Source organism: Seriola lalandi, unplaced genomic scaffold, assembly GCF_002814215.2.
Source record: "Seriola lalandi dorsalis isolate HSWRI2012SDOR001 ecotype SW California unplaced genomic scaffold, Sedor1 jcf7180002054672, whole genome shotgun sequence".
NCBI lineage: Eukaryota > Metazoa > Chordata > Actinopteri > Carangiformes > Carangidae > Seriola > Seriola lalandi.
Window position 1 is genome coordinate 1,813,538 of NW_019525225.1, and position 13,540 is coordinate 1,827,077.

General features: G+C 42.8%; 2 protein-coding genes across 2 annotated transcripts; both read right to left on the minus strand.

The window, feature by feature from the left end:
* Positions 1 to 1,549: 1,549 nt before the first annotated feature.
* LOC111666204 (uncharacterized) lies at positions 1,550 to 6,337 on the minus strand. Its single transcript, XM_023421469.2, has one exon. It carries the CDS (start codon positions 6,161 to 6,163, stop codon positions 2,534 to 2,536), a length of 3,630 nt encoding a protein of 1,209 aa, XP_023277237.1. The 5' UTR covers positions 6,164 to 6,337; the 3' UTR covers positions 1,550 to 2,533.
* Positions 6,338 to 9,410: 3,073 nt separating this feature from the next.
* On the minus strand, positions 9,411 to 12,990 carry LOC111666205 (organic solute transporter subunit alpha-like). The gene is made up of 8 exons (XM_023421475.2): positions 12,692 to 12,990; positions 12,203 to 12,354; positions 11,892 to 11,965; positions 11,002 to 11,160; positions 10,678 to 10,789; positions 10,429 to 10,575; positions 9,676 to 9,781; positions 9,411 to 9,562 (listed from the first exon to the last, which is right to left on the minus strand). Exons 1-8 carry the CDS (start codon positions 12,765 to 12,767, stop codon positions 9,417 to 9,419), a joined length of 972 nt encoding a protein of 323 aa, XP_023277243.1. The 5' UTR covers positions 12,768 to 12,990; the 3' UTR covers positions 9,411 to 9,416.
* Between the last annotated feature and the right edge of the window lie 550 nt (positions 12,991 to 13,540).

Sequence of the window (13,540 nt, forward strand, 5' to 3'; positions counted from 1 at the left end):
CAGAATGAAGCATGCTAAATTAGGTTCTAAATAGGCACATCGTCTCTCCAGAGGCAGAAGCAGACATAAACACATACTGATCATAGAAAGCCAGGGTGGCCTCAATGCATTATGGGTGCTATAATTTGTGTAAAACACTTGGGGCAAGGGGCTGGCTTAAAGACAGTGCAACTGTGTTTGCGGGGAAACACACAAACAACCTACAAACAGAGGTACTCTGAGACTGCTTATGCAATATAATTCAAAAGTTTATTCCAACATGTTCCCTGGTTGTACTTCACTTAAGGCTGTTGTCACTATCACTTATAAGCATGACGGCCGCAATGCTGGAAAATCATGTGAATGGATGTTGACAAAAGGCAGCATTCACTAAATATGCCTGTTTCAGTTTCCGCTTTAAAACAGCAGGAATCATATTCATATCAGCAGTTTCCTGTAATGGAGAGCGTAATGTAATTTACCACACTGTGTCACAATGTGAGCCCTCATAACCAGCCTGATCTCAGCTCTAACAGGCATGACTATAAAGCTACAAGCTGTTTAAGCCAATTCTTCAACCTTTTAATTCCAATTCGCAGGTGTTACCAAGAGGCAACCATGTGTTGTGTCTGAGCTTCAGGGGGAAACTGTTCTTTTCTCAGGGAGATGGTTTCACCCTCTGTAGTCTGTATCAGCACCTGATGTAGTGAAATCCTCGTGCTTTTCTCAGGCAAATTATGGTCTTCTCTTCTCAGCTTGCAGCCTCTGGCTTCCTAAATTAAACAGAGGTCTTTTTGTGTCACCTCTGCAATGCCTTTTTGTAAAAAAAAAAAAAATTTACCCTTTGTCCTTTACTCGTTATTTCTAACACCAGTCTCCTCTTAACATTAGGCTACCCCATGACTCAGATCAGCTTCCTATCCTTAACCTGAGGTTTTACTCTCACCCCTTGTAGCTATTGAAGTTGCTTTTTAACATTTTTTCCTACATTTTCTGTCTTCATGCAATATTGTAGATAGTCTTTATAGTTCACTCCAGCCTTTTGTTCCAATTATAATCTGCATTTTGTTCTCTTCTGCAGTGATATTGAGTTGATATTAAATGTCCAAATCAAATGATCCACTCAGTCTGAGGGGAATTATTCAGCAGATCTATTGGGTGCGTTTCACACTAAGAATAGCAATGACACACATTCCCAAACCCTTTTCCTGATAATAAGGTATGCATGTTAAGCGTTTTCCCTTGCAGCTGATTGGCCGGACTGTGCTGACATTCATGTGCTCACTATTCAGGTCACTGAGCTTGGAGTGTAGATGATGCTGGAATGATATTCCTATGAGGGCTCTCTGAGCCCAGGCTGTAATAAGATGTTGTCAGTGAAAATATAAAATGTTTGTCATTTCTCTTCTCTTTGATCCTCAACTTTTCTGTAGATGACAGGGTTATGTAATTTCCTTTCACATAAAATTAACGTAAGAGATGAATCCTTTTATATGTTCTCACATTTCTTATGTCTGCAAACTGCCACAGTAATGAAAACAGGATATATAATTCACAACTTAAACATATCTCATCTTGCTAAGTATTCATATTGTTTTATTGATTAAATAGGAAACAGAACAACATAGATGAGACTATACACAGAAATATCGTTCTCATCTTACAGTATAAGTGGGATAAGGATAAGGATGTGCCAGTGTACGAGCTGGAGATCTCATCTCAGCATCCTCCCTGTCTTGTTCAAAGGTCCACAGTGCCATTCATAATGGCTGCTGTTGCCTGTCCATTTCAATGGAAGGAGTTGTTTCCACCCCTCCTCCTTCAAACCACAGTCTCTCCATTAGTTCACAGTGAGATCTGATCAAGTTACATATGAGCAGGCAGACACAGGCGCTGTACAGTTCAACATCTTGTGCAAAAATTAATGGCACGTTTTCTGCTACATACATCCAGAGATAGGTGTGGAATGTAAATTTGGTTCTTGCATTTATTTATAGAGCTCCTGCTCTTGTTCTCCTGACACAAATAAAAGGTAAAGGGCCTGGTTGTTATCAAAGAGACTTTCTGGAAAGAAAAGACAAAAAAGATTTGACGGTTCCTACAAAAAGTGGGAGTAACAAAAGTTAAAAGTACTGTAGAAAAGATTGAATAAATTCTGAAAGTCTGTTGCAAAAGCACCCTTAGAAAGGCACTCGCCCATGTTGTGTGTGTGACTGTGTTCCAGAAGACCTTTTTATTTTGCTTATCCTTAGTTACCGATGCTGCTGTGTGTTCAGGTGTGACCCCGAACCTTTCCTGAGTGCGTGTCCAGTTGGCTCAGCACCAAAGAGCCAGGCTTGTTGCTTCAGCTCCCTGTGGAGATGTTTTGTGCTTGAGTGCTGTCAGCCTCCTTGACTCTGTTACTGCTGCTTATGGTGTAGTGAAGCCAAGAGATGACAGAGAGACAAGCCAAGAATTACAGTATAGAAATATAAATGAAAAAAGGGTGGTCATGTAGTTATAGTGGACAATGGTTGCAGTCAAAGCCATAATCTGTATCCTTGATCCAGACCTCTCATTTTCTTATCTGGGTGCTGCCTCCGGCAACTGCAGGTTTGTTACCAACCCTGCGGACAGGAACCTTAGACACAGGTATCTTGGTGCGGTGGGGTTCTTTAGCTTGAGGGATTTGGGAGGCAGTGTGAGACTGTGCGCCGTGCTTCACAGGGATCTTTGAGTCACGCGGTAAACTGGTGAGGACTTTCAGCTGAGGGGGCTGATGACTCTCCTCCTGGGTGTGTTTTAAGGTGGGCACATTGAACTCGACATTACTGACTTTATCTTTGCTCCCTGCATCATGTGAGTTGAAATGGGGCCTCTCTTCTTCTAACACAGGGGTAGGTGGGTTTCTGCTCGCTTCATCATCAACATGTTGGCTGTCCCGAACAGGTAGCTTGCCTACTCTGCCCCCTCCAACTACGGGTATTTTGCTAAGCCCTGATGCCTTAACTGGTGGTGTCCTCCTTTCTCTGGAGGGGCCCTGGAGACTTGTTTGTGACTCACTGTTCAGTTCTTCTGTTTTGGACGGCCCAGTCTGGGCCCCGTGGGCAACTGCGCTACTTCGACTAGCCAGTTGCCAATCCACTGATGCCTGTCCACTCCCTCTCATCTTAGCAGAGGCTGGGGCTTCACTCAGTGCAAGGGCAGGAGGAAGAGAAGTAACAGGGCAAGGAGCAGGGGTGGGTGCAGGAGGAGCTTTAGGTACAGAAACTGGGATCTGAGCAGGAGGGACTTTAGACACAGAAACTGGGATCTGAGCTGGCTCCGGAGGAACTTTAGATACAGAAACTGGGATCTCCACAGGCTCCGGAGGAACTTTAGATACAGAAACTGGGATCTGAGCAGGAGGGACTTTAGACACAGAAACTGAGATCTGAGCTGGCTCCGGAGGAACTTTAGATACAGAAACTGGGATCTCCACAGGCTCCGGAGGAACTTTAGATACAGAAACTGGGATCTGAGCTGGCGCTGGAGGAACTTTAGATACAGAAACTGAGATCTCAGCAGGCGCTGGAGGAACTTTAGATACAGAAACTGGGATCTCAGCAGGCTCCGGAGGAACTTTAGATACAGAAAATGGGATCTGAGCTGGCGCTGGAGGAACTTTAGATACAGAAACTGAGATCTCAGCAGGCGCCGGAGGAACTTTAGATACAGACACTGGGATCTGAGCTGGCTCCGGAGGAACTTTAGACACAGAAACTGGGATCTGAGCTGGCGCCTGAGGAACTTTAGATACAGAAACTGGGATCTGAGCTGGCTCCGGAGGAACTTTAGACACAGAAACTGGGATCTGAGCTGGCGCCGGAGGAACTTTAGATACAGAAACTGGGATCTCAGCAGGCACCGGAGGAACTTTAGATACAGAAACTGGGTTCTGAGCTGGCGCTGGAGGGCCCTTAGATACAGAAACTGGGATCTGAGCTGGCTCTGGAGGAACTTTAGATACAGAAACTGGGATCTGAGTGGCCGCCGGAGGAACTTTAGATACAGAAACCTGAATCTGAGCAGGAGCAGGGGGATCTTTAGACACAGAAACTGGTATTTGAGTAGGGGCAGGGGGAGCTTTAGATTGAGACACTGGGATCTGACCCAGAGCAGGAGGTAGTGGGGATGCTGTAGAAACAACAGCATGAGAGGTAGGGGCTTGAGTTGGTGTGGGAGCAGGGGGCTTATTATCTAATCTTAAAGAGACTGGAGGAGGACTGGGTTTAGTTGTGGGAGGAATCTCATCTAAAGGAACTGATGATGGAGTTGGGACAGATGCAGGGCTCGGTTGAGTTTTAATTGTCGCACTGGGGGTAGAAGATGGACAAAGATCTGGACCAGTAACAAGGGAGGAAGGGGTCTTATTTAAGTCCACTGGGCTAGGGGTGACTGTAGGCTTAGAGAGGGCCACAGATACTGACCCAGAGGTTGTAGTTGAGGGAGTTGTAGTTTTGGGAACCGCTGTTATCTTGGAAGGGATAACTGGTGCAGAAAAGGAGGGTTTGTTTGTAACAGCACAGGCCGATGGTACTGTCACTGGGGTTTTGGATTCTCCAGCAGCTGAACTTAGGGAAGGTTTGTAGGTAGTGGAAGTTTGCAGGTTCAAACTGGTAGCTGAATCCAATTTAGTAGGTGGAGGTTGGGTAAAAGCAACAGGGGTGGGAGGACCACGCGTTAGCGGTGGAGGTTTAGCTGACACAGGAGGTGGAGTGACGACAGGACTAGGTCTACTTACTGAAGCGATAACTGGAGGAGGTGCTGCAATCTCTGATGCCAATTTGCTAGCTGTCGAGGTAAGAGTCTGAGTAATCGAGGGAGCCTTTACTACAGTGGCTGGCGTGTTCGGGGGAGCTGTGGTGGTAGCAGAGGTGGAGCTTGTTGTGGATTTAATTGTCGAAGAGGAAGACATTATTGGAACTGAAAGGCTTGCTAACGTTACAGGGGTAGTTGAAAGTTGTGTGGGCGTAGGAGCTGATTTAATTTTAGTGCTGGCAGAGGCTGCAGTAGAGTCCGAGCTCAATTTCACTGAGTGAGTTGTCAAAGTGGAAGATTTGGTCAGTGTCGTGATGATGGTGCTCGGCTTGGCAATGGGAGAAGAGGTTGAAGCTGTCTTTGTCAGAGAAGTAAAGGATCGGGTCGAGGCTGTTGTGGGGGGTTTTGCTGTAGCTGTAGTGCTGACAAAAGTAGTAGTCAGCGGAGAGGAGATGGTGGGTTTGGGGAAGAGAGATGTGGGTGATGGCGAGACTTCACTCACCCCAGCACTGATGGCACTGCTGGCTTTTCCCCACTCTGCCTCCACATCAGCCATGATGTCTCCACCCCCTGAGATTGAGTCAAATGTCAGGAGAGAGGAGATGTCTGCCAGCAAGGAGCTCAGGCTGTTATCACCGGGTATCAAGGGTGGTTCAGGGGTGGGCAAAAGTGGCAAATGTTCATAAGTTCTACTCACATTGCCTGCTGTCACCTGGGGAGTTATGGTCTTTGACGGGGACGTGGCTGCACTGTCCTGTGTGGTGAAGCTCTTGACGGGCGTAGAGCTCTCATTCTCCGAGCTGTCCGGAGATCTAGGCTGGGATTTGGGGGTGAGGGTGAGGTCCTCCTTGATGATCTCCACACTGTTGGCGCGGGACGACATGAGAAGTGGGCTCGGAGGTGCTTCCTCCTTGTCCTCTTTATCCTTTGAGCGGAACTTAACATTGCCAAAGAGACCCTTCAGCCCGCGACGTTGCCGACCCACTGGCTGGGACACGGTGTGGACTCTGCGGTCCCCCACTCCTCTCCGGCCGCCCCTCAGCAATGACAGGAAGCTGAGGGACTTGGCTGAACTAGCTGAAGAAATGGAGGTGCGAGCAGGGGCAGCAGCCAGAACGCCATCTTCACCAAGCGGCTCCTCCTCTGCCTGCTCCCTATCTCCTTGACTCACCTCCTGTGCCTTTTCCTTCTCTGACTCCTGCTCCAAATCTGGTGCAGCGCTCTCCGATAATCCATCTAGGGTTTTGCTCTTAACAGGTGACTTGTTGTTTCCATCCCCTTTGCTTCGAATAGAAAAGATGTTACCTGGCTTGCGTTTACCAAACAGCTTGAATCCTTTTCTGATTTTTCCACTCGGCTGGGATTCACAAGGCGGGGGGTCCATGTTCTCCGTTTGTACATCCATCTTCTCTGTTTCCCCCTTTCTCTGTATCCTCCAGTCACTTGCTGCAGTTTTTATTCCCCAGCCAGTGGAGTGATCATTTATATCCAGACCTTCTCTTTATCGCCGTCTGTAGCCTTGCTTTACCTCTGTTGCTCTCAGTGTGTTTCTTTATCGGTTGTCCGTATCCCTCCCTCAGTCTATCTTTCCCATCCAGCCCTTTCTCCTCTATTTCTCCCTTGAAAGCCCCTCCCCTTTGCCTCGTTTTTTTTGTCTGGCTGCTCTCCCCGGTTGCCATAGCAACTGAGGAGCTAAGCAGCTTTCGTCAGCAATGCAGAGCCAGGGGCTGTCATCAACCCACCCTGAACGCAGCTTTCTCTTCCTCTCTCTCTTCCTCTCTGTCTGATGACTCTGTTTACATAAACAGCAAAGACAAATACTCCATTAACAGGGGCAAATTTTGAATTCTGAATGATCTGGCTTTATATAAACATCCCATCCATACATCTTATTCACATCTACTTTGTCAGAGCCTGTAGTAACTTACCCCAGTCTGTTAAACAACATAAAACAACAATTTCATAAATCATTATTGCTAGAGTGTCACAGTTTATTACATTCAAGTTTTGAGCATAATTAGCATGTTGACCCACATCCCCACGAGGCTGTATATTACGTTAAAAAAGCATAATTTTAATACCTGTTAGACAACATGTAAAAAAATAACAATGTTAAGGCTTCCTGTGAAGCGTAAGTGGTGTTTCTATCAAAGTCTTGTGGGAGGGCGTGACCTTTTGAACATCTTAACAGAGTCAACAACAGCCCTAAAGACAATGAAGCCATTGAGAATGATTACATAATTATAAATGAATGAATAGATTTCATTTTAAGACGGGTATGGTAATATTGATATGATCCCTCTTATTGACTGGTACGGTAAGTATTTTTATGTGTAAATATTAATTTGAGCATTTTTATAGTTAAGGCACTCAGTTACTGTGAGATGTGATGCTGAGTTTAATGTCAAATGCAATCCTCTAATTAACACAGTGCTCTATCGCCTTTATTTATTTTCATTCACTTCATTAATTTCACATTTTCAGGGGCTTTTCAGGGGTTATTTGCCAGGCTGTAGGAATACATACCAATATACAGATTACTTCAGAAACTTGTCTGAATGTCATTAAATCTTAAGTAGTCATGTGCATTTTGTTAGTAGATGTTAACAGTCATCAAGTGCTATCAGTTAAATGAATTTTCTGCTTGATTTGAACACATATTATTAAATGACTATAATTACTTATTTTGAAATATGTCCATCCTAAAAAAAAAATCTACTTTTGTGTGAATGTTTCAAAATGTTTTACAACTAATAACAAACAATGAGTTATTTTACTTTTTCCCTGACCCACAGTTGTCAGTGTAATACTTCCTGTAATATCTGTCTGTTCCCCCCTGAAATTGACCTAGAGAGTGTGTGTTTTTTACAAATTAGTCATGTGAGTCAAGGAGCTACGACGGGTCGTTCTTTATTATCAGGTTAACGGATGAGGTTTTGAGGTGGAACAAGCGCGGCCTCTTGTGGTTGTTTGAGAAACAACACGTGGCACAGTTTGGCTGCAGACGGCTTTGAAATGTACATCTGTCTGAGTCTGAAAATAAAGCTGCTGTCTCATCCACATGTATTCCCTGGCCCAAATAAGTCTGAGTAAGTGGGTCAGCAATCTTTGAACAAATCTGGCTGTTTTTCCTAGACTGTCTTAAGACACAGTAAGAGATTTAAGGATAGACACTGGTACGCAATTGAAGAGAAACGAAATATAACATACGGATTAAGTTGCCTTCTAAAGCTTTGGCACATTTGTTCGCCACCAGTGTGCAGAGATGTTTGCAACAGAGATGGATTGACATGAGATCCCCACTAAAACTGAAATATGAATAAACAGAATGATTAGAGGGTTACACAGACTTCCCTGTACATGCTGCTCAATAGACAATAGAGAGAATAGAACCTTAATAAATGTATTCATGTTTTGATGCTTAGATTCTCAGCCTCCTATAGGCACTGTACTGAATACATACACAATTAACCAGCTGAATACTGTGTCACCAGTCACTGCCCACTACCAAGAAAAATACTTCATCTGTTATTGAAGATCACTTCAACATCTCCGCACCATGGCCAAACTCACAATTGTTGTACTGACCACAGTCTCTCTGTCTCTTTCTGTCACAAACACACAGACACGCACACATGCATCAACACAACTAAATAGGTGCTTTTAATTTACTGTATTCTAGGCAAATGTAAAAATGTTAATTACATATATTCATAAACCTGCACAATCCCAGTCCAAAGAACCAGTTTGCTCATTTTCGGCCTTTCATCCGCTCTATATTTGTCCCAGTATGACATGCACATATACATATACATATACATACAGTACATACAGCATGCTGTTGCACTTCTCTGTACATTCTGTATTTCGTAAGAAGGTTCTGGTCCTCTCTGCCAGATCCTAGTTATCAACTGACAAAAGCTCTGTCACCCCAATTTCAGTTTTTGAAACTAGTAAAAGCTTAAAGGAATAATTTATCATTTTGTGAAAGAGACATATCCGCCGTCTTGCAGAGACTTAGATCAGAAGATTGACACGACTGTCATATGGTATCAGTCCTCTCATCTAACTCGCAGCAAGAAACGGAATATGTCGCAAACTATCACCGCTTCACCCAAATCACAAAGAGGAAGAAGAACATCTCTCCTCTTTCTGTTATATATCAGATAGTGTCTGTTACTTTTTCACTAGTTTTGAAATATCTATGTCTCTAACATTTTCTGCCTCCACTGCAGTGCAATGGAAGTGAACAAAATTTTACTTGTAGTTCTCAAAACAGCCATTTCTTTCCAGAATCAGTGTCTTACTTGCTCTGTGCACACTCTTCAGAGGGACATTTTTTTGGGGGGGGCAGGACTGTGCAGGACATGGTCATTTGGGGGAATCAGTCCTTTTATGTTTTGTCACCTACAAACTACAAACAAATGTCAGTGAGTGCTGTGCGAGAAGTACAAAGAGATGTTGAAAGGCACCCAGGTAGTCCTTTGATTAGAAAAAAAGATGTTATTTCCTCTTACACTTGAGTGACAGAATGAGGTAAAACATTATATTAAATAAAAAAGGTTTTTCAGACTGACGATGGCCTCCTAACTTAGATAATTTGAAGCGTCATTTAAAGATCCGTGTTGGCTTCCACTCTTTTATCTGCCTCCTTTTTTTTAGACATCATGCTCAACGAGAGCTCTGGCGTTGTGGTCGTTGTCATGTGCCTCAGAGGGAAGTGTGTCATATGTACGACGGTACAAAAACCGAGTGATCAGAGTGATGATGAACATCTCCATGATCATCATCTGCTGACTCAGCACTGCAGGGCAGAGAGACAGAGAGAGAAATAAAAAATCTTTTTTTTCCCTTTTTTTTTTTTCACTTCACACGTCGGCAAAAGGATGCAGAAAGACATTTGGAGATTTTTCTTACTGGATCCACGAGCTTGAGAAGAGAAGGGGGGAGCGCAGGTGATGGTTCCATCCAAGGCCAGGATGTTAATGATTGATGTCTGCAGCTGACTTAACACAAGTATTAGCTGAGGAGAAAACCAGTTGCTGATCAGTTACACACGGTGTATATACAGTGCAGTTAAAGGTACACCGTGTAGCATCTCTGAAAATCTGTGACACCAAGCAAATGCAACCACATGCAGGCAAGCGGACTGGTTAACACTGTGTCGCTCCAGTGGGAATTTGCACGGCTAATGGTTCTCTAAATTTAGACTACCTTCCCCATAAACCCTGTCGCTCTCTGTCTGTCTGTCTGTCTGTCTGTCTGTCTGTCTGTCTGTTCTCTTTTTCTTCGCTGAATAGGATAACCATGCTGGGAAGCATTTCACTCACTCATTGTAAGAAACTGTAACAAAAGTGAACACAGAGTGAAAAGGAGGGTAATCTTATTTGTGCAATAAAAACAGCAACACTCTTATCGTTGTGAGTCATAAAGCAATCAAACAATTTGACAAACAAAGAGTGGGAGAGGCTTGTAATCCTCTTAGTTTGATTTCTTTTCACCAGTGTGACTACATTTGTGTTCAAGCAACATAAAGCAGCTCATGTTGCTATTTTGTATGTTTTTTTGTTTTTTTTACTCTGTAGTACAAGTATACGAGGAGGCTTTCCCCACGCCGGGGATAGATTGTGATTGTGACCGAGGACTGTAGCATACAATATAGTGACTCACTTGGTACATGGCATACTTGGGTACAATATTGAGGCTGCGTAAATGGCTGTTAGTGTTCATGAAGACGATGGCAAGAGGCCAGAGGGAGATGATTGTGAGAACACCAATGAATGGATTAATCCAAATAGCTGTACCAGTGATCTCGAGCTGAAAAAGAAGCAGAGAAATATTTACATTTTATGTCATGCTCATTTGATTTTTTTTTTTCTAGTACAAGCAGACATGTGGCAAAGCGTTTCAAATACTTACATCAGAGAGATCAAAGTTGCCATTCGTCCACAATATTATGGCGAGGACAGTGAGCACAGTCTTGAGGATTGCATACTGAAGAGCGCCCATCTTCAGTAAGAAAAACATTCGCCTGAATGATCCCAACCAAACAAAGATCGACTTTAGATCATAAGACAATGTCTAGTTCGTAGAGAAAGACATAGAAAGGGTTTATAAAGGATATAAATACAAGTGGGATTAAATGACTTTAAAATGTCACTTTATGAGCAGTAAAGAACACAGGCTCGAGCTATTAGAGCCAGAACAGGAATGCGCAGACTGTGTTTGTATTAACATAGATACCGTGACATGGGCACGCGGGGTAAACAGAGGCAGCAGCAGCAGCAGGGTCCAGTGCTGATCTTAAAGGTTTCACCAGAAAACCGCTTCAGAAAAACATCGCTGCCCCCGAACTCCTCGATCATCAGAACCAGGACTTTATACACCACCACTGCAAAGTAACTGCAGAGAGAAAGAGGTTCAGGCCTGTTTGTAGAGAACAGATGTGCAATAAATCTCAGTCATCACTCTCACGGAGTACTGAACTTCGTTTTCACAGTCTGTGATGTTGTATTTGTGCTTACTTGGAAAGGAGACCAAATGTCAAATTTAACAATTCATTTATTTATTACCTGGCACACCTTCTCTTGACACATGAGGACAAACTAAAGACAGCTTCATGTTAATGGATTTTGACCCAGCTGCTGAACATGAACGTACTGTTCATAAATCACATGAATCAGAAAACACATAAAATTTACCTCTGTATATAGATTCCCTGTATTTTTAATAAAGATGAGCACATGGTGGCTGGAGGTGTGGCATGATCTTTGATCTGTGTGTGTGTGTGTAATGATTCATCGTGTGGTTAAACTTATTCTAAACTCTATACTAGGAGTGAGCACATAGTATCGTGAGGGTCTGGGGGATGGAGGAGTATTTACATTTGTTAATGCAAATTATTTTGTTTGCATGTAATCCTTTGGCCAAGACTTCTAATAATCTGCGTTTCATCTTTACTAAATTGTCATGGTGATACAATTCATCTCGTTATCGTTTTCCCTAGAATATGGACAGAAGCACCGATATCATATTTCAGCTTTTTAGAAGTGTCAGTAAAAAGAAACCTTCTACTGTATGAGAAAATACTTTGCCCTGTTTATTAATTCAGGTGTAGTTGAAAGGAAACGTACCAGTTAGACGTCATGTCTGTGAACATGACCGCCCTTGGAATCCACATCCCAAAACAAGCCATGGTGGCAATGACCTGACATGGAGAAATATCATCATCATTGGTGCATAAAAAAAAATGTAAGTTTAATGCTAATAAAACATGGTTTGTTTTTTAGGTTACATTTTCTCTGTTTCATGTTGTGTTTCAAAGGACCATGTGCCCCACTTCTTTACACCTATTCCACAAACAGTGATTGATAATGATTATTATTTCGACTGGTTTTAGAATTAGCTGCGTATTCTAACATCAAAACAGGCACTGAATGCTTACTGGTGCTGCACCATTTATCCAGATGATGGTCGACTTCTTGGGGTAGGGCAGTTTTTTATAAATATAGACGCACTGCTCCAGGTACAGCAGCAGGGAGATGCAGGACATGAAGGTGAGCATGGAGTACAGGCAAAGTCCAAATAGATCTAACTCTAATTTAAAACAAAGAGAAATCAGGTTGAAAAAATGTCAATTTCAGGACATTGTGGTGAAAGTCTTTTGTTACTCTAACACAAATTCATTTAATTCTAGCAGACATAAAACTGCTGTATACCCATGTCTGTGTAGAATGAAGTACTATGAGATTATTTATTTTTACTTTGTGGAACACTGTTGTATTTGTTGTAGAGGAAATTTATGGAAGATTCAAGACTTTCAGACATAGAGATGCACACAGGACACTGAGTGCTGAGGGAACTGTCATTAGCACAGACTGGCTGATAAGGGAATATTATCAGCGAGCAGGATGTAGTAATTTGGGTCACTTACGCTTTATCACGTCGATGGCCAGCGGAGGCTCTTGTAAACAAGCTGGGTCAATGGTGCTGTTGAGGGCTTCCTCCATGGCATGCGGTTAACCCTCTTGAGAAGTTCACTAATGGACTATAGTTTAAAAAGAAATAGCAAAGAAAATTCAAATTGACCTCTCCTTCAGTAAAAGCTGATCAGCAGGTTGTAAACGTAAATTAACAAAGTCTAATCAGATCATCTGCTTTCCCCTTCTCATTGCAGTGTCCAGTGTTGGATTCTAGTAGCAGATTCGACAGTGAGTGTACTTTACCCTTTAGCTGACTTTTAAGGAATGAAGGTGAGATGATGGTTCAGAGGTTAAAAGTTTATGAGAATTCCTCCATATAAGTAACTGTCTCTCATTCATTCACAGAGTCAAGTCACAGTAATTAAAATGACACCAAGATCAGGGTTTTACTTAAAAGGCTGAACTTTGACAGGGTGTGTAGTTTCCTTCCAGTAAATGTAAATGGTTATGAAAAAGATAGAGATAAAAGTTTCAGCACCTTGAGTGCACAGACTGTACTTCATAGTTTTTGTTGTTGTGTGTCCCCCAGTTATCTCAGCAACTTCTCAGGATATTACTACTTATGTAGAATTATTTACAAGTGTTGTCAACATCACAGGCTAAAGTTGCATGGGTGGTTGGACATAAGAGTGTTAAATTTAGGTTTAACTGAAAGCAAAATGAAACCTGTTTATTTTAAATGGAAAAAAATAACAATTTCCATTGCCAGAGAAGCAAAAGAAAATGCAATTATTCTGAGAATTGAGGTTTTGAGTGGCCGACTGAGTGCTACATTTACATTATTCATCCCATATTTTAAA

What these genes read in the sequence shown, in the direction of transcription:
- LOC111666204 (XM_023421469.2), bottom strand. Translation starts at nt 6,163, where the DNA reads ATGGATGTACAAACGGAGAACATGGACCCCCCGCCTTGTGAATCCCAG.
- LOC111666205 (XM_023421475.2), bottom strand. Translation starts at nt 12,767, where the DNA reads ATGGAGGAAGCCCTCAACAGCACCATTGACCCAGCTTGTTTACAAGAG. An exon ending in GCAACTTTGATCTCTCTGAT is followed by an intron (nt 10,576 to 10,677) that starts GTAAGTATTTGA and finishes CTTCTTTTTCAG; the next exon opens with CTCGAGATCACTGGTACAGC. An exon ending in TTCTCAAGCTCGTGGATCCA is followed by an intron (nt 9,563 to 9,675) that starts GTAAGAAAAATC and finishes TCTGCCCTGCAG; the next exon opens with TGCTGAGTCAGCAGATGATG.